The 25,898-nt window shown below is 40.0% G+C and overlaps 1 protein-coding gene across 18 annotated transcripts in view; it reads right to left on the reverse strand.

Annotated features, from left to right (window-relative positions):
- CASK (calcium/calmodulin dependent serine protein kinase) overlaps positions 1-25,898 on the reverse strand; it is a 407,176-nt gene that overhangs the window by 71,051 nt on the left and 310,227 nt on the right. For all 18 annotated transcript variants that reach the window (XM_038393382.2, XM_038393424.2, XM_038393399.2 and 15 more), the window contains one exon: positions 820-897. In XM_038393382.2, the coding sequence (XP_038249310.1) occupies positions 820-897 (78 nt within the window). The remainder of the gene's footprint in view (positions 1-819; positions 898-25,898) is intronic.

Genomic DNA, 25,898 nt, shown 5'->3' on the forward strand with positions numbered 1-25,898 from the left:
CTCACTGGGTAAAATTGTGAGGGCTGCTCAGAAGGCATGACTGGGCTGTTAAAGTCTGCCAATCTGGCCACAAAGGCATGTTTCAATAAAAAGTAGTTAGGGAAATAGGAGAGAAACCTTCCAGGGAAATATCAGTGTGACTTCAGTTATTGCATATTGTCAGTAAAAATGTCTTTTCTCATTTGAATTTTAGCATTACTGTAAGCAATGTTTTTCAGCCATCATATGCTAAATAACTAACACTTATTTTTCACTGGCACTATAAATTACAATTCTGTACTTAGAATTTGCCCTAAGTTTAACAGGCATAAGAGTTCAGTAACTCCGTTTTTATTGGTTTTGGCCATTTTGAGTCATACCTCCTACTGCTCTGCATCAGATTTCCCTCCTCCCCGCTTTTTTGGCATTAAAATTTTGTTGGAGATACAATAAAAAGCAAGCAAATCCGGATTAGATTAATAGACATTTATAAAGAAAAATGTTATTTGAGAAATTATACAAGCTTCAAACTTTTGCTGCCTTCAAACCTACTGAATATAAAATATATGCAAATGATCGCACTTGTCCAAGGACATAGCTCCTCTTTTTCATATCCCTACTGACAAGTCAGAGGTTATATGATGAGGCTTAATAATACAAACATTCCTTACAATCTGGGAAATGATACATTTACAAAGCATGCCATATAACCAAAGGTAAAAACATTTTCAGTCAGTCAAATTTAGGAGCATTTACAGAGCATCGGCACTGTAACTATGATGAAACTTTCACATTAAACAAACAAAATAAAAGTCTGAAATGCATTTCAAAACCACTTACCTCTTTGGCTCTCTGTACAGCATCACTTGGAGGATTCCTGATTTGCGGTGAAGATTTTGTGTTAATTTTGTCATAAAGCTAAAATCAAAAGGAAATAGAATACTGTAACCATGTGCTACTTTGTTAGTGTTCAACATAATTGAATCCAACAGCCTATATACAATAACATGGTTAAAATGTGTTAAACTACAAGCCTCACCGTGTTTTATGTCCTAGTTTAGCAAACAAACTATTTTTTTAAAAAAAACATTTCCTGAGCTGAACACAGTGCCATCCATTCAAAATGTACAGGATATCATGGGAAAGTTGAGAGAGGTTGTGGGATTTTCTGTGCTTCCCAGGCATTTTCAATAGGAGACTCTGGGAACCATAACACTTGTTCAAATGTTTCTGGGAACTTTGAATAAGTGGCACTATAGCTCATGATAAATCATACATGTTGTTAAATATTTAAATTAATCCAGATTTCTCACTTTTTCCAACAAATCAAATGTCAAGTACTCCAAATATTATATAAATTTAAACTAAAGTTCATAGCATGAGAGAATGCCCCTCCAGACAGAAAAGCTTTTCAAATTAATTGCTACAGAAACCCAAGTCTTGGGAAAAGTGTAAAATTACTTCCTCCAGGAAGGAATGTTCACACAAAGGATTATCCTCTCTTTACCAGGATTTTCTATCAACAGCATCAATACCAGCATGTTTAAATATGAAATTGAAGACCTTCACTTCTCATCTATTTTAGAAAATATTTTTGAAAAACCTAAATAAAAAAATACAAAGACAAGGAAGAGCTTACTACCTATGTTCAGTCCTCTCAAAGTGTGCCTGGTTTAAGGGAATAACCATATATTTCAGAAATGAATAAACCATATATTTAATTCCTTCAACCAGAAGCATTCAGTATATCGTATTTGCTTTAAACACAGGTACAGAAATCTTTTCTGACTGAGAGCTGAATAATCCCCAGCTCCATCAGATTATGCGTATAGAATGTGACTTTGTAAACAGAAATGATCCAGCATATTTTAACTAAATTTTTAACGAAAGGTGCTCTCTTATAAACATAGAAAAGTACTCTATATTCACAGACCTACAAAATACATGGAGTCGTGGTATTAGGCACAGGAGCTGGCTTCCTCCTTGTCGCAGGGGGTGCTCAACCCCTGCTCCACCCCAAGCCCCACCCCCACGCTTCCACCCCCACCCCACCTCTCCCACCCTGACTTTTCCCCAGGCCCCGCCCCACTCCACCCCTTCCTCCAAGCCCTCACCTCACCCCACCTCTTCCCACCTCTCCTCCCCAGCACCTCCTGCACCGCTGATCCGTGATGGCAGGAGTCGCTGGAAGGGAGGGGGAAGAGTTGATCAGCAGGACTACTGGAGGGTGGGAGGACTGGGGGGAAGCTGGCTGCCACCATTACTTTTTTCCCATGGGTGCTCCAGCCATGGAGCTCCCATGGAATCAGCGCCTATAGCATTAGTGTTTTACTGGCATGCAGTTTGGACATTAGACAAGTGCCCACAAACCAGTTATATGGCACAAATCCATCATGTATTCTAGGAGGAGCTGGAAGCAACTCTATCTTTAGGTTGCCTACGAAAGTATTCTGGCAACCTAATCTTTAAGAAACTCTCACACCTCTTGTGTTCAGCAAAGCTGTGATATTTGACAAGGGGAATCCCCTTGATCTACTGAATTGCATTTTGTTTGTCCTAAAATTCCAGTCAGACATAAAGTGCTAAAAATATAACAACTCTGCACTAGATCCTGGGTCTAAATTGACAATGGTTGCTTTCTGCTCTTCCATGGCTTACAGCTGAAAGTGTGGCCTTCAGGTCTTCCTCCACGAGGGTGGAGAGGCTCTCCCAGGTAAGACGAAAGCGAAAGAGAATAGTGATGACGTGTTTAATGAGATTATGACCGCCTCTGGGACAGTGGACACCGAGCAGGAGTGCAGCCCAGGAGAATGAGCATGGCACACAGCAGGAAATGATGGGGATTCTGAAAGAACAGACACATGTTGAGGCGTCTAGTTGACCTTCAGGAGAAACGCCTTGAGGCTCGACTCCCTCTGCAGCCCCTGCAGAACGGTATTCCTGCATCACCGTACTCCGTCTCCCCCCACACATGTTCCACTAGGCGAGGGGGACAATGCAATATCCCTTTCATTCAACGGCAGGAGATGACACAAAGAACAGCCGGTGCACATATGCTGATGTATGAGAGGCGAGGCCGCTGAGCTTTTAAAAAAAAGATGAATGTTTTTTTCCCCTCCCAATTTTACTCCATCATGTCTCCAATGTTTAATTCTATTTGTGATCTTTAAGTTTCAGTATGTTTGTCAACAGAAGTCCATGTTTTGAGAATGAATTCATCTTTATTCATTTAAAATGGGGGGGGAGGGAAGGAGAGGGTCAGGAAAACTGAGGCAATGGAGGGGATGTGCTGGAGACAAAAATCCAGCAGACATAGCAAGGTTCACACTATAAGAAAGCACAATACAGAAGGCAGCACACATTACTGTGGGTCATTACTGAAATGGATTTTCAAAGCCTCCTTAATGCAGTGCTCCATGATGAGCTCTTCTTATAGCCCTGGTATCTGGCTGCTCAAAATCAGCAGGACTATCTGCCTTCCTGCCACACCCCTGTGGAAACTTTCCCTCACAGATATTATGGAGCACACAGCAGGCAGCTATAATCATGGGGATATTTCTTTCAGTGAAGTCTAATTTAGTGAGCAAACTGTGCCAGTGACTGTTTAAACAACCAAAGGCACATTCAACCACCATTCTGCACTAGTTGAGCCCATTGTTGAGAGATCCTTGCTGTTGTCCACGTGTCCGGCTTCGTGAGCCATGGGAGTAAGTGGTAGGCAGGGTCTCCCAGGATCACTATTGGCATTTCAACATCACCAATGGTTATTTTGTGTTCCAGAAAGAAAGTCCCTGCTTGCAGCTTTCTGAACAGACCTGTGTTCTTAAAGATGCATGTGCATGCCCCTTCCCAGACCGTCCCACTTTGATGTTGGTAAAACACCCCGTGATCCACCAGTGCTTGCAGCACCATTGAAAAGTATCCCTTTGGCAAGGTGGTCTGGTGCCAAGATAGGCATATGCGTACAATCTATTGCCCCACCACAGTTAGGGAACCCCATTACGGCCAAACCATCCAGTATCTCCTGCACATTGCTCGGAGTCACTGCCCTTCTGCGCAAAAGGCAATTAATGGCCCTGCATACTTGGATCACAACAGCCCCTACAGTCGATTGACCAACTCCAAATTGATTCCCCCACTGATCAGTAGCAGTCTGTGGCACTGCAAGCTTCTACACAGTGTTCGCCACTCAGTTCTCCAGTGTCAGAGCAGGTCTCATTTTAATGCAGGGCTGGAGAGAGCTCTGCACAGTTTCTGACAAGTGGCCTTGCACATACAAAAGTTCTGCATCCACTGATTGTCGTCCCATAACTGGATAACAATGCGATCCCATCAGTCAGTGCTTGCTTCCCAGGACCAGAAATGGCACTCCACTGTGTTCAGCTGGTGCGCGACTGCCAACAGCAACTGGAATTGTTTCATTCTGTGGTTTCCAGCAGGGTTGCTTGAAGGACATTGCCATGTTCTGCGCAGCAGTTCCCCTCCTGACTCTGGAAATACTGCAGGATAAGGCACATGATATTTGTAATGCTCACAATAGTGCACAGCAGAGCGGGGTCCATGCTTCTTGGGATATGGCATATGTGTGCCTATGCCAGCCTCTTGAAAAAAAATGGCGCAAAAAATTATGGGTTCCAATTGAAATTGGGGAGGGAGTGATAAAACTGCATCATGGGACATTGAAGCCATATTCCCAGACTCCCCTGTGACAATGTTTTGGTCCCATGAGGCATTGCAACCCTTCCCAAAAGCCCCTGAGGCAAGTTGCACTGTGGTAAAGCTACTCACAGTGCACTGGTGTGGACATGCACTACTGACTTAATTACTGCGGCAGCTGCATGTCGACTTAAGTTTATAGTATAAAGAAAAGGAGTACTTGTGGCACCTTAGAGATTAACAAATTTATTAGAGCATAAGCTTTGGTGAGCTACAGCTCATTTCATCGGATGCATTTGGTGGAAAAAACAAACAGAGGGGAGATTTATATACACACACAGAGAACATGAAACAATGGGTTTATCATACACACTGTAAGGAGAGTGATCACTTAAGATAAGCCATCACCAGCACCGGGGGGGGGGGGGGAGGAAAACCTTTCATGGTGACAAGCAAGGTAGGCTAATTCCAGCAGTTAACAAGAATATCTGAGGAACAGTGGGGGGTGGGGGAGAAATAACATGGGGAAATAGTTTTACTTTGTGTAATGACTCATCCATTCCCAGTCTCTATTCAAGCCTAAATTAATTGTATCCAGTTTGCAAATTAATTCCAATTCAGCAGTCTCTCGTTGGAGTCTGTTTTTGAAGCTTTTTTGTTGAAGGATAGCCACTCTTAGGTCTGTAATCGAGTGACCAGAGAGATTGAAGTGTTCTCCGACTGGTTTTTGAATGTTATAATTCTTGACGTCTGATTTGTGTCCATTCATTGTTTTACGTAGAGACTGTCCAGTTTGGCCAATGTACATGGCAGAGGGGCATTGCTGGCACATGATGGCATATATCACATTGGTAGATGCGCAGGTGAACGAGCCTCTGATAGTGTGGCTGATGTGATTAGGCCCTATGATGGTATCCCCTGAATAGATATGTGGACAGAGTTGGCAACGGGCTTTGTTGCAAGGATAGGTTCCTGGGTTAGTGGTTCTGTTGTGTGGTTGCTGGTGAGTATTTGCTTCAGATTGGGGGGGCTGTCTGTAAGCAAGGACTGGCCTGTCTTTTTTTGTTTTGCCATGTAAAAAAAAGCATAAGCTTTCGTGAGCTACAGCTCACTTCATCGGATGCATTGCATTGTTAGTCTCTAAGGTGCAGCAAGAGGGGAAGAGCCTGGGAGAGCACTAGGAAAACACAACAGAAGATTAAAATGAATCAAAACCACATTAACTTTTTGGTAGCACCCTCCTTTTAAATTCAGGCCTTCAGGGCAGCTACCAGCTGATGATTCCCTCCTTTGGCATTATGCTGTTAGACAGACCGAGTGGTGGGCGGTCCAGGAGCAAGCATGGAGGCACAGAACCTATAACAAACCTGGCCGCCTTGGATCCCTGGGATCAGATTCATCCATGGTTTCAGGAAGTGAAACTTTTGGCTGCTCCATGAGGTGGGGAGGTAGGAGTGCTCTTGGGAACTGGAACAATCTCAGCAAATCTCTCCAAGAGGATCCTTCTAGGTATACTAGGTATACTCCCTACTTTGCCAAATCAGTGTAACATGTTTTCCAAAAACTCTGTCATAGTGTCATGCATTACTGAACTCTCTAAAATTTTTGGGATATACTGTGTATGAAAGAGAATGCACAAAATAAAGTATTCCCAGAATACAAAAAGAACTGACACATAAAACTGCAAGTCCAGTAGCACATATTTCTAATAAATCTGTATAATTAGGGGTGGTCGTATATGACTGGAGAATAGCAAATGTAGTATCTATATTTAAGAAACAGATAAAAAGGATCTGGGCAACTACAGATCTGTTACTCTTCTCTCAGTAGTATGCAAAGCTTTAGAACAAATTTTGAAGGAAAGAATAAGTAAGGACATGGAGATGAACAGAAAATGGGATAAAATGCTACATGGGTTTATCCAATGTAGATAGCGCCAGACTAACCTGATCAATATCTTTCTTTGATAATGTAAATAATTCTCTAGACAAGGGAAATGTTGTAGACCTAATATATCTGGACTTCAGTAAAGCATTTGATACAGTGCTACATTGGAAATTATTAGTAAGTCTGGGAGCCTGTCATGGATTCCTGACTTTCTGTGACCTCTGTGGCAGCTGTTGCTGGCTCAGGGGCAGCAGTTTGGGTGTGTGGGAGGGGGCTCAGGCTAGGGGTAAGCACTTACTTCGTGGGGGTGGGGGGATGCTCCCCGGCTCCCACTGGCATAGGTGGAGAAGGGGGCTCTGCGCACTGCAGCTCCCATTGGCTGTGGTTCCCAGCCAATGGGAGCTGCGCCTTTGGAGCCAGTGCTTGTGGCGGGAACAGCAGGAGCCTCCCTGGCTGGAGATGTGGGGACACTCAGAACCCAGTAGGGAGCCTGCAAGCCCCAAAACCCGCCCCCAGCACCAGCAACAAACTCCTCTCTCCCCCCAGCATCAGACAGGGTATCAGGCCACGCCCCCAGACTGCCCCCCCACGATTCCCCCCAAGTTTTAGTTAGGGGCATATAGTGAAAGTCATGCACAGGTCACAGGGAATTTGACCTGACTCGATGATCAGAATGGTCCCTTCTGACCTTAGTATCTATGAATTTTTGTTTACTGCCTATTACTTTTACTAAAAATACCATGACTAAAATGTAGCCTTAATTATTAGTAACAATGAAGAATATGGGGATTAGTACAAGAATTGTAAGGTAGGTAAGAAACAGGCCAAAAGTGAGAGGACAATGGAGTAGTGCTGAAAGGGGAGCATTATGCTGGAGGGAGGTTACTAGTGGAGTTCCTCAGGGACTGGTGTTGGGACTGATCTTATTTAATATTTTCATTAGTGAGTTGGACACAAAAAGAGTGCGCTAATTAAATTTGCTGATGACACAAAGTTGGGAGGCACTGTCAACTTGGAGGAGAATCACAGTATTTTACAGGAAGAACTGGATGACCTTGAGGGCTAGAGTAATAGAAGTGGGATGAAATTTAATAGTACAAAGTGCAAAGTCATACGCTTAGGGACTAATAACAAGAATTTCTGCTATAAAATGGGGGGCTCTTTAGTTGAAACAACAGCAGAGGAGAAAGACCTTGTGTATTAGTCGATCAAAGGGTAATAAGTATGTGGTGTAACTGCAAAAAAGACAAATGCAGTCCTAGGATGTATCAGGTGAGGTATTTCCACTAGAGAGAGGGAAATATTAATGCCATTGTCCAAGACACTGGTAAGACCTTATCTGGATTACTGTGTCTGATTCTGGTCACCCAGGTTCAAGAAAGATAAATTCAAATTTGGAGAACAGAGGCACAGAAGGGCTACCAAGATGATCAGGAGAATGGTGGGCCTAGCTTATGAGAGGAAAGTGAAAGAGATTGGCTTGTTTAGCCTAGCAAAATGAAAGCTGAGAGCGGGTATGACTGCTTTCTATAAACACACCATGGGGGCAAACTTCAGGGAAGGAGAAGAGCTATTTAAGCTAAAGGACAACGTTGGCACAAGAACAAATGGGTATAAAGTGGCCAGGAGTAAATTTAGATTGGAAATTAGAAGACTACATTTCTAACCATTAGAGGAGTGGTTAGTCTTCCATAGGAGTAGTGGGGGCAAGAAACTTATCTGGTGTTAAGATGGAGCTTGATACGTTTCTAAGAGATCATATGACCTGGTTGCCTGTGATAGCAGGGGACTGGATTCAGTGACCCAGGAAGTCCCTTCGAGTCTATGTTCTTAGCTATAAAGTTATAAAGATTTGCACAACTGTGTATATTTACATTTTGAGGGTAGAACAACTTGATAAGACCTGGCTGTTTTTCAGTTTGATTTATATATACACAAATATATATTATGTTGTGCACATGTTAAACAGTGTAAGACATACACCCACCCATCACCTAACTTCAGCTGTCCTTCCTTATACATTTTAAATTGATCTCCAACGAAGATTAAAATAATGATTAGATATTTATGCAAGAGATTAATAGTGGATGTGTTCCTGTTTTGGCTGCACTAAAAGATTTGATAATAAAGCCTCAGCTAAAGTAAGAGCACATAACAACGATACACATCTTTAAAAATATGAAATGAAGCAGCATTGGAAAAGGATGCTATTTTGTTTCACAATAACCCAAACAGAGGAAGGGGTCTGCTTTCTTTTTCTGCTTTTTAAATTACTAATCTGTTGGGGATGAAATCCACTCCACCTACATAAAGCTTGAGCAATGAGATGTTCTAAGGGTGGAGCACAAGAGTGTGTGAGATTTCTCAAATTCACACCAAAACTATGGTTAGGGTGACAGGCTGCAACAAAGCCACAGCAGCTAATATTCCATCTACTTTATCGTCTGGAACAAGATCTGCAGCACCTTCATGATATTTACATGTGTTGTTGGATCAAGTGGATCAGTATGTTCGACGACCTCCATGACCACGACAGACTGGCCAATATGGGCTAGTGTGGGGATACCTTCCATGTTATGAAGTGTGCAATGATGCAGATAGCCTGGTGCTTTCACTCTGGATGTACACAGACATTTAGATATGCTTTATTGCATTTCATTGTTGCACATTTATTAATATTATTTTTGAAAATTAACTATAATAGTTTAATCACAATGTAAGCATCACTGCTAGTTTTTATTCCTTAATTTTTAAATACTTTAACTTTTTTTTTTAAACATATGCGCCTCCCTTTTACATAGTATCTTACACACACAAACAAGCATATACATTGTGACAAAGTTCCTCCTCTGCCTTGGTGGGTCCTGCGCTTATTGGTGCTCGCCTCAGAGATTCATGGCAGCCCTCAGTTTGGCCACTTTCGTGGCTCAAATCTACCATTCACTCAGTTAGCCTCATCACTGGCCAGCATGGGGGAAAGGAAGAAGAACAATCCCCGCAGTCTCTGCTGATCCACCTGGTGGATTGGGGAACAGGCCAGAGACTTTCCCCTCTGGTGGAACCCACAGTCCAGTTCAACTCCTCCCGTATCAAGTAGGGAGTTGGGTAGATGGAGGGATGGGGGGAACCTGGACCTGCCCTCTACTCCGGGTTGCAGCCCAAGGCCCTGTGGATTGCAGCTGCCTATAGTGGCTCCTGTAACAGCTGCGTGACAGCTACAACTCCCTGGGCTACTTCAGAGAATCATAGAATATGAAGGTTGGAAGGGTCCTCAGGAGATCATCTAGTCCAACCCCCTGCTCAAAGCAGGACCAATCCCCAATTTTTGCCCCAGATCCCTAAATGGCCTCCTCAAGGATTGAACTCACAACCCTGGGTTTAGTAGTCCAATGCTCAAACCACTGAGCTATCCCTCCCCCCACGGCCTCCTCCCAACACCTTCTTTATTCTCACCACAGGACCTCCCTCCTGATGTCTGATAATGCTTGTACTTCTCAGTCTTCCAGCAGTGTGCCTTCTCACTCCCAGCTCCTTGCACTCACCACAAACTGAAGTGAGCTCCTTTTTAAACCCAGGTACCCTGATTAGCCTGCCTTAATTGATTCTAGCAGCTTCTTGATTGGCTGCAGGTGTTCTAATCAGCCTGTCTGCCTTGTTTCCAGAAAGTTCCTGATTGTTCTGGAACCTTCCCTGTTACCTTACCCAGGGAAAAGGGACCTACTTAACCTGGGGCTAATATATCTTTCTTCTATCACTCTCTTGTAGCCATCTGGCCCGACCCTGTCACAACATGTACACACACCTTCTACTTTCAGCTGTTACTTTTTTTCATGCCCTAAAAACAACAGATTGGATATGAAGGTGGTCTCTAAATTTTCATGTGGCAATGCACACTCAGATATTTGGACAGTAGAATCAAATACTTTATTTGGTTCAGATCTCTGACTTTCAACTCTAATAGCCACACTGCTAGATTTGGGCAGAAGTTTGTTGCATTTATGTAATTATGTGTGGTCAGAAAAACACATTAAGCCCCATCAACAATAACTATTCCATACTGGTCAGAGAAATGGGTGAGAAGAGAAAAGAACACGAGTCTGAAAGAGACAAAAAGAAAAGGAATACTTGTGGCACCTTAGAGACTAACAAATTTATTTGAGCATAAGCTTTCATGAGCTACAGCTCACTTCATCGGATGCATTAGATGGAAAATACAGTAGGGAGATTTATATACACACACAGAGAACATGAAACAATGGGTTTTATCATACACACTGTAAGGAGAGTGATCACTTAAGATGAGCTATTACCAGCAGGAAGGGGGTGGGGGGGAAGGAGGAAAACCTTTTATAGTGATAATCAAGGTAGGCCATTTCCAGCAGTTAACAAGAATGTCTGAGGAACAGTGGGGGGTGGGGTGGGGGGAGAGAAATAACATGGGGAAATAATTTTACTTTGTGTAATGACCCATCCACTCCAAGTCTAATGACTGAAGACTGACATTTCGTACAGGCACAGTGCCCATTGAGGAATATTACCTTTAATTGGTTTGAAAAAAAATCTGTTTTAATTTAGCAATAGATACTGGTTTGACCATTTGAAAACTGCATACCGATCACAGGCAGTAGATGTTCTTATCACACACATGGGCACACAATTCTCTAAGGGATGAAGTTTTGCCACTTTTTACATTTAGTACTTTACTGCATGTACTACTCAATGTGAGTAAGCCTGATGGAAGTATGCCCCAATTTTATTCTTGGTTCAAAGGACTTACAAGATCCACCGAAGTCAGCAGAGACTGAAACGTGCACTAGTTGATTACCTTACTTTTTTCTCTCTAATTTAACCTATAATTTAAAGTCATAGGAAATTAAGTGAAAAAACCTAGCAATAATGTAATATGACCAAGAATTAGTAAGTCAGGAAATTTCAAAAATAAAGGCAATGTTAACTCAACCAAGTTGCACTTTTCCGATTCTTTTTTCCCTGGTTAAATGTTAAGAATACATTACTCTGTTATAAAATGTTCTGTCTACAACATATAACACAGAATGCACAATATGGTTGTTTTAAAATGCCATGGCAATTACAATCTTAGAAATTTCCTAAATTTTGAGATCCTGACCGTACAATCTTAACATTTAACATTGGGTTTCTGCATTTACTATATAGAAAATAAAAATTTATGGGATTAATGAGTAGCCCCCAAAAGGCTAGCAGTTGCAATCCATGCATTAGCAAAAAGCAGATATTTAAGGTAAAAACAAAATTGTCGTTATAGCAAGTTAACTGAAGGGTGCTGTTTCTTAAAAACGCAAGAATTATTTTAACAAATTGTGCCTCTTGGTACACACAAATACTGAAACAAACAACAAATTAACCTGTCCATGTCTGATGACTAACTATCTCCCAGAAGTTAAAGCTTCTGACTGCTTGTCTGTATAAAAGCAGCTTGCTTCTTGGAGAGACTTAAAAATCCAGGACACAGTTCACTTTCCACTTTCAAGCAAACAGTCTGAAATGGAAAGTATTATCCTATCAATTTAAATTTGCAAAGATTCCTTTTAACTTAAAATTCCTTGCTCTGCACAAAAGTTGTCATGTCATCTGGAGAAAATAAACATTTTAGTATCTTGAAAAAATTGAAGTCCACCACAGAATATATTAATTTAGATTCACTTGCTAGTCTAATCTATAATGGAGTCATTCACAAGGGCAGATTAGGCAGTAGAATCATTAACTGTATTTTATCAGTCCAGAATCTGGAAGTTACAGTGGCAGACCAGGAGAAGGTTTCCCTGGACTTGACACAATAGCAACCATGATGATGAAAGAAAATAAAAATCTGTTAATAAGAACAGAAGTTGTCTAAGAAATATGAGATTGAGTATCCTGGAAGGAATTCAGTTAGAGATAAGCAAAATGTGTAGCATTGCCAACCCCAAGCGTTACAAAATAATGAGTTTTTAAAATAACAAATTTTAAAGTTCTTTTTATTTGCTTTCTGGTTTCTGGGCTTTAGGATGCCCTAGGGTCACATTTTTCAAACTTTTCTCTGCAACTATGAGGGCTAGATAACCTCCCCCCTTATTTTTTTAAGCATGAAAGCTGAGCTTCTCACCTAATCATTTGTCTCCAGGAGTTGGGACTTTAAAAAAATCCCCAAATACTGTGAGACCCATAAGAATTGGCAACACTACTTAAAATGACCTACTGAGTGAAGCAAGATCCCACTACAAATGGCATTACCACAGGAGTTGCCAAATAAAAGAACAAGTTATCCCATCTTTAATCTGTCCAGTCTGGTTACTGGAGGGATAATTAATGAGAAATATGAAATGAGATTCTGACAGAACTGTATGGACAGCTCTCACAGGAGCAGTTTTGGACACTGAAATGCTACCACTTCTAGAACTAGAACACTGAAGTTTGAATAGTAATCTTGGAATTTTTTTTTTCTTGTGACATTATATAGCACATAAATCTGCAGAAACATCTAACTGTTTTGCAGAAGAATTACAAATATTGGACAAATTTCATTTTCTGTTATACCCGAGTAACTCAATGGAATTACTTTGCAGTTACATAAGTGAAATTAAGAGCATAATTTAACCATACGCTCAAATAAAATTGGTTATGTTTGTCGTTCGATCCAGAGCGGGTGCAGTGTCCCACCCATATCTGTGCATGCTCCAATAAGGTAATTAACAGCTACGGATAAAAACTAAATGCTTTATAAATTATATGTAGCTACAGACTAAATATTAAAACAGTAATACACAATATACAATACTTGGAAGGCCGTTTCACAGTTTACAGCTTGGACAACAAGGCTTCTGGCAACTCACAAGAATAATTTTAATAAAAGGGTATGAAAAGGCCAACTCAAATCGAATCCATCCTTCAGGACATAAATATCCTTGTGAAAACAGTTTAAAGTAGAAAAAAGCCATGAGAAAGTCATCTACTGGAGAAGAACTTCATAGCAAAGGCAATTCTCTAGGTAGCATTTAAATTAAGTAACCAAAATGGAGAACAGGCCATTTTCTTTTAAAATTATTAGGGCACTGAAATTACTTCCATATGAACAACTTTTCTCATATTTTTTTGAGCTTCAAGCTAGTAAGCTAGTAAGGCTAGTTTAATCTTTTGTCTACAGATTGCCAGAACTTTCACAACTATGCTAGTGCTACAGTAAAACAATATTCTAAGAATTTTAACTTCATTCATAGAAGCAAGATTTTTAATCTTTACAACTGTCTTTCTTGTACGTTTTTGTTCTTTATTCATTCTTCAAAATATGAAAACAAAGAAAAAAAATTAAACCTATTTCTTTAAGCAGGAATGGGGAAAACCTTTTTTTTCCAAGGCCCAGTGAAAGTTTTTACTTCCCAGAATTTGGTGCATCAAGAAGACAGCAGACAGTATCTTTTAATCAGCAGCATCACAAACTGCTCAAGATGATCCATCCAGGAAAAACAGTGAGAAATCTCTTTAAGCTGAACTTGGATCACATTCTGAAATCAATATCACATTTCTGGAACATCCTAACTTATAAAAATCTTCCACGACCTATTTCCTGATGCCAAATACCTGAGACTAAATGGGGCTAGAAAAAAATACTTATCTAATTTACTTAGGAAAAAGTAGAAAATGAACGATTCTACATTCTTCGGTTGGAGAAAAAAATCTGTGTGAAAAATACACCTAAAGGCACATCTTATATATAACAGCGGGGACTGATTAAAACTACCCGCTACTCCATACTGCCCAGCCATGCCTGAGGAAAGACAGGAGGCAATGAATGTGGTTTAATTAGGCCACAATTTTATTAAGTTAAAAGATGCGGGGAAATCTGCCTATAAATTGTACAATGCAGGTCATGATCATTCTCTTATTTCAGATAATCCCCAACCTGATCCCAGCTATCCCGTTGCTGGGACCTTGCCACCCACCCCACTTATAAGGTTTAAGGAGATTTAAAAGGATGGGTGTTGGCTCTTCCTCTTCCAGATGCAGAAGCTCTGAACCCTCGTTCCTTTCTGAAGCTCCTTTAAAGGATGCTTTCCTTTAAATCCTTTCCCAGTACATTTTATCCAATGACTGTACCCTTCTGTAACAATTACATGCACTTCTTTTGTATTGCTGATGTAGAGCAGCAACTACAATTTCACCTGAAGTTGATCGAGCCAGATGGCTACATCAGGAATAGCAGACTTTATTTTAGTAATGTCTCCTTCATATTTATAAATTGGGCATATTTATTTATAAAAAGGTGGTGATATGTTTGATGGTCTATCGTGGGGATCCACACTCAAATGCTGGGGAGTCCTTGATCTTCCATTTGTGCATTAGATGCCCAAATCTACCATGGTTGGTTTGGATTCGGTTCAGAGTTGACCAATATATCTGTGGAAGATTGAACCCAGGAACTTTCTGTGTGGGATCCGGCACAAGGTGCTTATTTTTAAAGTCTTGTTTAGCCCAGTCTGCTTTCCAAGCCTCCTTCTGATCATAGCCTGATTGCATGAGGCTAAATGAATGTTCCCAGAAAGGCATGCAAGACTTAACATGTTGGAGGGGTGGGGAGGAGCAATGTCGATGTCTTGGTGGATAGGAAGACATGTGTTTGCCTGGATTCACTGAGCTTCGCAGAGTGTTGCAGCAGTTTGGCGAATAAGTGGGGGAATGATGTTAGAACAGGTAGTCATGGGGTTGGAGTTGACTTAAGGGTTCCAGTGATGCACTGCATCACTGTATTCAGCTGGGTGTTAACAAGTTGGGGGTGGCTGCATCTGCTCCATACCAGTGCACAATATTCACACACTGAAAATCTACTACTAATTTTACATACTAAGTTGTGACATTATAATTGAATCACCCTGTGGGGAAGGTGAAAAAACACACGTCATTTCAGTCAATCTGACAGTGAAGGAAAAAAGGGGCAACTAGTGTAGTGCCCACAGTGGAGGAACCCAGTCTTTTTTTCAGATTTCATGGATGGCCGGGGGGTGCTGCCAGCTTGATACTGGTTAAAGAGGGCTTCTCCAGGAGTGCATGAGATATAAATACCACCTTCATTTTTCCCGTCAGCAGGAGGGGCAGTGCCACCATCCTCCCCCAACCTGGTCCAGCCAGCCATTTCCTACTCCTACCTGTTTTGTCCGGGTAAACTTCTCTTCCTCCCTGTCTACTAGTAGTTGCACAGGGAGCCCTTAGAGAGGCAACAAACTCTCTTCTTCTGGCCAGCTGGATAATGACGAGCAGCTCACAGTTGCGGTGAGCACACAGTAATGGAATACGGTACAGGGGAAGTTTCAGATATGTTTGTAGGTGGATGGTAATTTCCATCAGTTCTCTTTGTTCATCTCCACAACACAACCTGCCAGCTGAAGGCTATTTGTTGTTTTCAGATTTAGCAGAATGCTGATATGATAGTGAGGACTGCTGTAACAGTATCTGACCCAACTGGAGTACCTGTTCACCCATAGTAAGAGGATTCTGCCTGGCTGCATTACAACTACCAAAAAGGGAACTCTAGTGGGAAGTGCAAAAGATGAATTCTGTATCATGTTTTAAATTAACCCAAACAAACTATTATGCTGAACTTTGGTTCTAAGCTACAGAACACACTTCTGCAGTTTGAGACCTGGAATTAATTACTTATTTTTTGACCATTTCCCTCTTCTGGTCAAGAACTCTGATCTTCAGCCCCCTGGCTGCTTCCTTGGAGATTTATGCCTGCACACAAGTACTTCCTCCAGAGTAACTAATCCTGAGGTTGGATGCACTAATCATGCGTCACAGTAACTGACAGCTGGGACTTTATTCTCAGCCTTTGCTAAAAAGCAATTACTCCCTTTAAACCAGCCTTTTGTCTCGCTGAGCAGTGTACCTGCCTAGTCCATCATTTCAGCAGCTATGCTCTCATACTCCTATCCTGGTAGGATTGTATGCTGCATCCTATAGCCACACCATCCATTAGAATCCCACGCTTATTTTTTAGAACTCTACCTTCTGCTCCTCTAGACAGATAGTAGGTGCCAATGAAGCTGATCAAATCGTCCCAAGGAGTTTTGTGCTTTTTCTCTATGGTACACATGTGAACTGGGGAGGAAGAGAAAACCTTATATTCATATGTCTTGCATAGTGAAGTATTGTGTTACTGCTACACCACAAAGCTGGTCATAAACAAGGGATTTAATAGACAGAAGATATTTTGACTTGAAATATTTCATTTTTTTAAACTGAAAGCATACATTTTACCCAACACACGTGAAATTTTCTGCAAGAGACTCAACTCACAGTTAAAAAATATTGTTGGTTCTTGAAATAAATTTAAGGTTATTAAGCCCTGCCCCAAAGCATAACAGTCATCTCCCAGATGATCCATCCAGGATGAGCAGTGAGAAATCTCTTTTACCTGCACTTGGATCACATTCTGAAATCAATATTATGTTTTAAATTCATACAAAGGCTTTTTCAACTGTGTAAGAGAAGGTAAACCCAAGTTTCCATTTTGAAAACAGGTGGAAAGAGAATGGTCTAAAACAATTTAGCAGAGACCCCCATACATCAACGGTGGCAGTAGATTTACAAAAAATGTGTGCAACTTAAAACGCATATGCTATTTGCAAATGTACTGAAGCTTTTTCTGTACAAGAATTGGGAATCTAAATTTGACATACATTTTAAATATAATTAATTGTTAAAGTGTTATACAATACATAGGAGAGTTGTAAAGAATAAAAGCTAATAAGTCATAGGACCATCATAACACATTTAAAAAAAAACAGATTTATCATTCCACCACCACATGCCCCAGTGATTTAATGTAACTGTTTACACACATCTACATTATCTTTTATGTAAGTAAAATTCCTCTGCTAGCATATACATTTCCACAGAATCATCATCAATCTTGTAAATTTGATGTTCATAGGATGGAATTCCTGCTATTTCAAAGTACCTATATTTTACAGCTGGAGTGCATATACTCTTCCATTTTTTCAGGATTTTCTCTCTGCACAGACAAGACAGCTTCAATTTATTTTTAGCAACCATTTGTACTGCCATATATTTGAAATGTGTTACTTTTTAAACAGAACAATACATGTGTTAAATGAATCCTTGGCTCAAAAATAGCAGTGGCAGAGGTACTGTTTATGGATTCAACTACCACTGTTTGTGTAAGAGAAAATGCCACAATGTTAATTAAATGGACTCTAAGGAGTTTCTACACCTCTTCCTTTTTTCAGTTGTTCATAACCTTTTCAAACACATTCCTTTGGAGCTGAAACCTGAAACATTCCATAGGTTGGTCTCAGTCCAAAGGTGAACTTTTTTGGGGAGAGGAAGTTTAAGCAAAGTGACCAAAAATTAAAGGAGTATTTGTGGCACCTTAGAGACTAACGAATTTATTTGAGCATAAGCTTTTGTGAGCTACAGCTCACTTCATCGGATGCATTCAGTGCAAAATACAGTGGGGAGATTTATATACACAGAGAACATGAAACAATGGCTGTTACCATACACACGGTAACCAGAGTGCGCTAACACGGCTGCTACTCTGAAACCTGACCAACAATTGATTTCCTTAATTACAAACCACCCAAAACCAAACAAACAAAACAAAAACAGCAGCTGCTCTGGCCTCTCTTTCAATCAGGTTACACACATGTAGTATTTTCTATTCCCCTTTCTCTCAAGCTTAATGTATTAATGTGTTGTCTGTTTATATCCTTAAATATATAGAATATGCAATTTAGCCAAGTTTCCAAAACTATCCTAACTTTTGAAACTTTCTGACTTTGCAATCTTGCTCTTATATCCTTAATTTGTATTCATACCACATTTGTACATCAGAACACCCCACAAATACACCCATTTCTCTCAATTTCCTTCTATGTAGGTGTGATGGGGTATCTGAGCCTCACACTGGTGCCCTAAAGGTTAAAAAACAGCTCTGGGCCCAGCTGGCCCCACCTAGCCGCACCTGCTAGGCATGCTCACACTGGAGGCTGGGCTCAAAAGGGAGCAGCTCACCTCAGTCTAGGAGAGCAGCCAGGGAAACAGATGCATGCTGCAATCTCCTGCAGAGAAACTGACAAAACTCCATGAGGCTAAGACCAGGCCCCACTGGCAAGTCACCATACACACTTCATCCCTCAGATGCTAGGAATAATGGGCTGATAGATAGGGCCTACCAAATTCATGGTCCATTTTGGTCAATTTCATGGTCATAGGATTTTAAAAATAATAAATTTCATGATTTCAGCTATTTAAATCTGAAATGTCACGGTGTTGTAATTGTAGGGATCCTGACCCAAAAAGGAGTTGTTTATGTTTGTATGTGTGTGTGGGTTGCAAGGTTATTGTACTGGGGGTTGCGGTACTGCTACCCTTACTTCTGCGCTGCTGATGGTGGTGGCGCTGCCTTCAGAGCTGGGCAGCTAGAGCATGGTGGCTGCTGACTGGGATCCCAGCTCTGAAGGCAGAGCTGCCACCATCAGCACCAACACAGAAGTAAAGATGACATGGTATGGTATTGCCACCCTTACTTCTGTTCTGCTGCCTGCAGTCAACAGCTGCCACTCTCCGGCCACCCAACTCTGAAGGCAGCAGCGCAGAAGTAAGGGTGGCATGGTATGGTATGGTATGACTAACCTTGCTGCTGGTGGGGCGTTGCCTTCAGAGCTGGGCACCTGGCCAGAAGCCACTGCTTTCTGGCCACCTAGCTCTGAAGGCAGCGCAGAAGTAAGGGTGGCAATGCCACAACCCCACTAAAATAACCTTACAACCCCCCTGTAAGTTCCTTTTGGGTCAGGACCCGCAATTTCAGAAACACTGGTCTCCCCCATGAAACCTGTATAGTATAGGGTGAAAGCACACAAAAGACCAGATTTCACAGGATTTCATGGTCTGTGACATGTTTTTCATGGCTGTCAATTTGGTAGAACCCTACTGATAGGAGAAGGTGCTCTGGAGCATGATCAGAAAGGACTCCAGGGGGAATCCAGAAGGAGACCAATGATGCAGATGGAGGAACCAAAGCTGGGGTAAGAATTGGCCATGGAACAGCTGTAAGGGCACTGGCCCCTAGGTCACATATTTGAGCTATTACTCACAGGCTCCTGGGTTGGAACATAATGGAGCAGAGAGGGCTGGTTCCCCTACACCCAGCCACCAAGTCTCACCACTAGGCGTTACAGACCAGATCACTGCCACTAGGTGATGCTGCCAGATTTGGACTTCAACTTCCCAAAAGCAGGACAAAAGCAATTGGTAGAAAGGAAGGGGTAGCAAGCCAGCTTATAAAATTCATTATTTTAATTGCTTTCTTTCCCCAATAAATAAGAATCTCCAATCTCAAAAGCAGTATATTTAGAGTTAGCTATTTCACTTGCAGAAACACTGTTTGAAAGAAACTTCTTAACATGATGTACGCTACATAACACTGCTGCACCCGTGATATCGTGTAGTGTAGTAATCTCTTAAATGTATTGAAAGAAACAAAATATGCACATTTTCTTTCACACTATATGAAAATAACATTTATTTTCACTATTGTGCTGCACCACAGATTTGACCATCAAAGCACACTCATTTCATTTAAATCTATTTCGATATTCAACTGGTGAATATTGGGGATTAAGAACAAAATGCACGAGTGGCTTTGCGGCAATGGCAAGTAATTAAATATTTTATAAATTTGATAAGTTTTCCAGTTTAGTATTAAATACTCAGACAGCAGCATTAAAATGTATATTTTGGGTACTTGGCCAAAGATGGTTGAAATGAACTATCAAGCGAACATTACTGTGAATAGATCTGCAAGCTTTGACAGCTATAATTTAAAGCAATCAAAACCATCACAGACACACTTTTCATTTCTTCTTTATTACATTTTCCACCTTTCTGGGGCTCCTCCCATACTCTTCTCCAGGTAGCCTTTTCCTCACAAATGTCTAATTCATTTTTCAATTCCTCCTCCCACTGTCTCTTTTGTATTTGCATCAGTATCTTTGTTTCAAGCCTGCTTCCTTCTCTGTGATCTTTCTGCATTTCTTCTACCCCCAATAATCTCTTGATTAATTCAGACACCAGTGACCCACTAAACAATGCAACTCTCCCAGTACTCAACATAACAGATGACTTTGAACAACAGTGAGATCCCTGTAGTTGCACTAGGGCACCTGTATAAAGACAAAGTATAACCGAGCAAATCAATTCAGTCAGAATACATTCCTGGTCCAAACCAGTTTCTCTGTCTGTCTGAACCTTTGTTCAGTCAATCCTATGATTTTTTGGGGCCTGACATGATTTTTGAACAATTCGGGTTTGCAGTATAGCTTTAGAGGGGAAAAAGTCATGGTCCCTGCACTGAGGAGCTTACAATGTCAGTCCCTAAACCTGCAAAGGAAACATCTAGATGAACTGTGCACAGAGCCTCATTAAAATCAAAGGAACTCTGTGAGTACAGGTGAGCCAACTGAATGGGTTTCTGTAAATTTGGGATCTAAGGGCCCAATCCTGAAAACACTTATGAAAATCAAAGGGACTACGCATTATACTACATAGGGTTTGCCTTAAGTTAGATATGACAAAGATATATGCAGTGGTGTTATAGCCATGTTGCTCTCAGGATATCTGAGAGACAAGATGGATGAGGTAATATCTTTTATTGGACCAACTTCTGTTGGAGAGAGAGAGAGAGAGAGAGAGAGAGAGAGAGCTCTGTGTAAGCTCGAAAACTTGTGCTACTCACCAACAGAAGTTGGTCCAATAAAAGATATTACCCCACCCACCTTGTCACTCTAATGACATAAGAACAACATATAATGGATGCAGGAAGAGATGACATCAGGCCAGGAGAGAGAGGTTAAATAAAATAATGCTAGTTTTGTTTTAAATATATATTTTATAAAGTTAGATTTTATGAGGTCACTGCCTAGATTTTATGTTGATAAATGCTTTAGAAACCCAATAGATTATTAAGAAATAAGAGGGCTGAGAATCATCATAAATAAAACAACAGTCATACAGAGCTTCCCGCAGCTCCCATTTGCTGGGAATGGCGAACCGCAGCCACTGGGAGCTGCGGGTAGCCATGCCTATGGACAGTCAATGTGAACAAACTGTCTTGCGGCCCACCAGCGGATTACCCTGACGGGCCACAGGTTGCCCACCACAGGTCTATATGCTTTCTTGCTATTTTCCTGTGACAGAGAGGCACAATGGAGTTAGATTACAGCTCAGGATCTTTTTTACTTATCCATTAAAAAAAATGCAGGACAATGATTAGCAAAACTGTAGGACTTTCATGTGTGAAAGTCTGAGCAATTTAAAGTGACATTCTACTTTACAGAACACCAAACACCAAAATAAAAGTAATGTAAATTAAATTAAAATCCAGGATTATAACTGGAATGTAGGGTATCGGTTACCAAGTGTTTGTAACTTAACTTTCATGTGTTTAGGAAATGATGAACAGTTATTGTGATTTTTTTCTTTAAATAAATGACCAACATAAGTGACATTGGTGTGATTATATTGCATTATTTTGACAAATAAAATATGAATAATATTGCATTTTTGGTGCACAATTCCCCCATGAGTAATCCTTGAGGTGATCTACACACAAATTATTTTTTTTAATAAAAAACCTGGATTTTTAACCATCAAAAAAGATGGGAGGATAGAAGCTCAAAGAAGCTAAAAATGAAGACCTTGTAAATAATTGTTATATTCAGTTGGGAAAAAAGTCTGTAAATATGGTCTTTACTGTTTCTTTTGCTCTGTATGGCGTAATTTGCACTCCTGCTTCAGACTTCATTTAAATTTTATGCTCCTAACCTCCAGATAAAACTTTCATTGCGGTGATCATTCAATCATTGAATCTGAGGAAACCTTCAAGCAACTCGCTCTCGTGCCTGTCAACACCTCTTCTAAAGTAGCACAAAGAGTAACCCCCACAATGTGAGGCTGGGAATAAAAAACACAGACTAAGTTCCCCAAATAACTGAGCTGTCCTGTCAATACATCACATTTTGGTTTTGGTTTTAATTTTAAAACAGAAATATTTTCTATTTCCTTTCTACTGTGAACTTACAACTTAATGAAAGGATAACTTAAAGAAAAATATAGGTGTGTATGCATGCATTCCAGATGGGGTTTAGCAAGTGCCATTAATGCAAGTGCTCTTGTGCCTCAAATTACACAAAAAGAGTGTATTAATGACCCACTTAAAACATGCCCTGTTTATGACATCTAACACATGAACACCACTCAAAGTAGTGAAAACAAATGCTGAACTAATGACTTTGAACCACACAAAGTGATTACATGGAGAACAAGAGTGTGATTCCAATACAGAACACACAAAAATAAGGTCAAGTTAATGAGAACAGATTCAAACATTACCATTCAAGGTTAACCAGAATGTACCAGTTTTTATTTTCGGTATTGTTTAGGAAATCCATTAGTAAAATGGTATTGAGGGATATTCTCTTTCACTTTCTTTTAAGCTCAGGGATGAACGCTGAAAACTCCTCTCTGGAAACAGAACTTATTGCTGTCACTTTATCTCTCACCAAAATGCACAATTTGGTACTATACTATGCTTTGTTCAGAAAATGTAATAATCTTGGTGATAAACGTAGGCAGGGTTAAAAGCATTTTTAAATGCATAAATACATTATAAAGTAGGAATGATGAAAGCTATATGACTACTGTTTTTGGAAGAGACTTTCAAATTTATTAGTGCTAACATCAGGCTGTGATTAGGGAAAAATAAACAAAGAACAAAACCTAACAGCAAAAGACCAAACATAGTCTTCAAAAGTATACATTTATCAGAGGAACTCCATAAATGTGCGGTGTTAGTTTTTCTTTGAAATATTATCATTAACTACATAAAAGAAGAGATACAGGAGCAAGAACCCTTAAAATCAATGTATTTTATACATATGCATTATTAATATATATAAATGAAAAAACTCTGAAAGCAATAAAATGGCTACAACTTACAGACCAAAGTCAAGTACACACAGATACTTGGTAACATTACAATATATACATCAAGGCTATTCAATCTCTCAAAAACTAATTTTTATGTGATATACTAGCAAACAGGTTAATAAAGTTCCACTGAAGTTTACAGCAATTTTTTCTATCACATATAAGTACAGAAACATAAACACCACTTACCTTAAAGTTTGCAGATATAAACACAAACTTCTTAGGTAAGTAATTAATAAACTTGCCTAGAGCTATCTGGCTTAAGACAGACAGACAAAGCTAGCAGCACAGACTGGTCCGAGACACACAAAAGCTGATATTGTTCTCCTGCTGAGTGAAAATTTCACTTGTAAATTGAATGACATCTGTATTCAGAATCACCCACAAAAGCTGTCCCTGAGAGGTGACCAAACTGCTTGACTCAACAAGAGACAGATTTTACTTGTAGCCTTCAATGCAGGCTGCTGTGTAATGGCAGCTTCTGGTTTTACCTTCTAGCAAACCTGCCTTTGTTTCAGCTAGCCATATAGATGAAATGTGTTCTGCTAAGAACCTCCGTTAGGCAAAGCCGTCATGCCCAAGGTATTCTTTAAAACAACTAATCATTAGGGTAAAATCTGTGTCACATTGATGTAAAAAATAGCCATTCGTGAATATCTCCAAAATCAGTAACTACATATATGCTGTGTCAATACTGCTGACATACACAATGAGCAATGCTTAGCAGTATCTATCTCATGAAAGTCAATAAAATACTTTAATCAACGTATTTGATAAGGTATCTAAAATCTGCTGGTAGAAATAAAAACCTGTTCCACTACATTAAATTGTGCCATGCTTTTTCATTAAATAACTTGTATTCTTTACTTATCTTTGTTACTTTTTTATTAATAATGCTACATTCATTATGACCTAAACTGGACATCAGAATCAGTCCATAAAGCTTTCTATAGGCATAAAAATAGGAATATCTACTTGAATTGGATGCAGGAATGTGCTGCATGATTCATTAGAATTTTTAACTTCACATTTCCAAAAGAGAGGGAAGGACATGTTTCCCTGTGTAATGCAATTGACACTGTCCAATCTAAAACCACTGTTATTCTTTAAAAAATAATCAAGTATTAAATTTGATTGTATTGTTTGTACGTTCCCCAAAATGGCTGTTTCCCTTTCTTTATTGTAAACACATTAATACCTTTGTAATGAATCATTTGGGGTTTTTGGAATTATCAAACTATTTCTGAAAAAATTAGTTTTGATTCTGTACGACTACTGACAACCATACAATGGAAACTACACCTCTACCCCCATATAAAGCTGTCCTTGGGAGCCAAAAAATCTTACCGCGTTATAGGTGTAACCGCATTATATCGAACTTGCTTTGATCCACAGGAGCGCGCAGCCCCCCCACAGAGCGCTGTTTTACCTCATTATATCCAAATTCATGTTACATCGGGGTAGAGGTGTATTTTGAAAGACCCTTCCAGGGTCTAGTGCTTTGCAGAACTGGGCCCAAAATCAGTGCAGGATCCTGATCTTTACATAAAGAGAATGACAACTGTTCCCTAACAGGGACAAAAACCGCATTAAAAAAATACATCCAGTAGCTTTCCTGTTTTACATTTGTAATTGACTATCTGCAGGAAACGAGCTGAATTATACACTTCATCATATGCATCTAAATTGGTCACTACGAAAAAAACAATTTCAGATGTTTTTTCCTCTGAACTGTACACAAAAATTTAGACACGAAAACGTAACTGGAAGAGATCTACGTTGCTGTGACATAGCAAAGGTTGCACACGCTGTTTGTTTGAATTTGTATTTGATATTTTAGCTCACAAATGATATATACATGTCTGAGAGTTTCACAGATATTTACTTAGCAATGAAAAAAAAAGTTGGATTTCCACTCTCCAGATTAGTGCTTCTATTTATATCAAAACGTACTAGTCTATAGTTTATGATCGGAACTTAGAAAACTATTGGAGAAAAAGTAATATTAAAAACATACACAAATAAGCTAATTAGACTTGTTGGTGACCTTTAAAGAGTAGGTGATTCAACAAAGAGTAGGTACAGTATACAGTTTTGGTTCTAGGAAAAATATGACCATAATTAAAAGGCTACAGTTACAGTTCAGACATCTCAGTTCATAGATCTATATTTTATGTTGCATGGATTATCCTGTAAATTAAGAGGAATAAAAAGGCATTTTTGTTTCTGAACTCCTTCACCACTGGAATAAGTCTAAACAGATGAGTTTCTTAACACTGCAAGAAGAGCTTTTTCTTAATATAGCTTTTAAAATAGACATATATAAATGAATTCAATCAGTGGAATAGCAGAAA

This window comes from Dermochelys coriacea, chromosome 1 (assembly GCF_009764565.3).
Source record: "Dermochelys coriacea isolate rDerCor1 chromosome 1, rDerCor1.pri.v4, whole genome shotgun sequence".
NCBI lineage: Eukaryota > Metazoa > Chordata > Testudines > Dermochelyidae > Dermochelys > Dermochelys coriacea.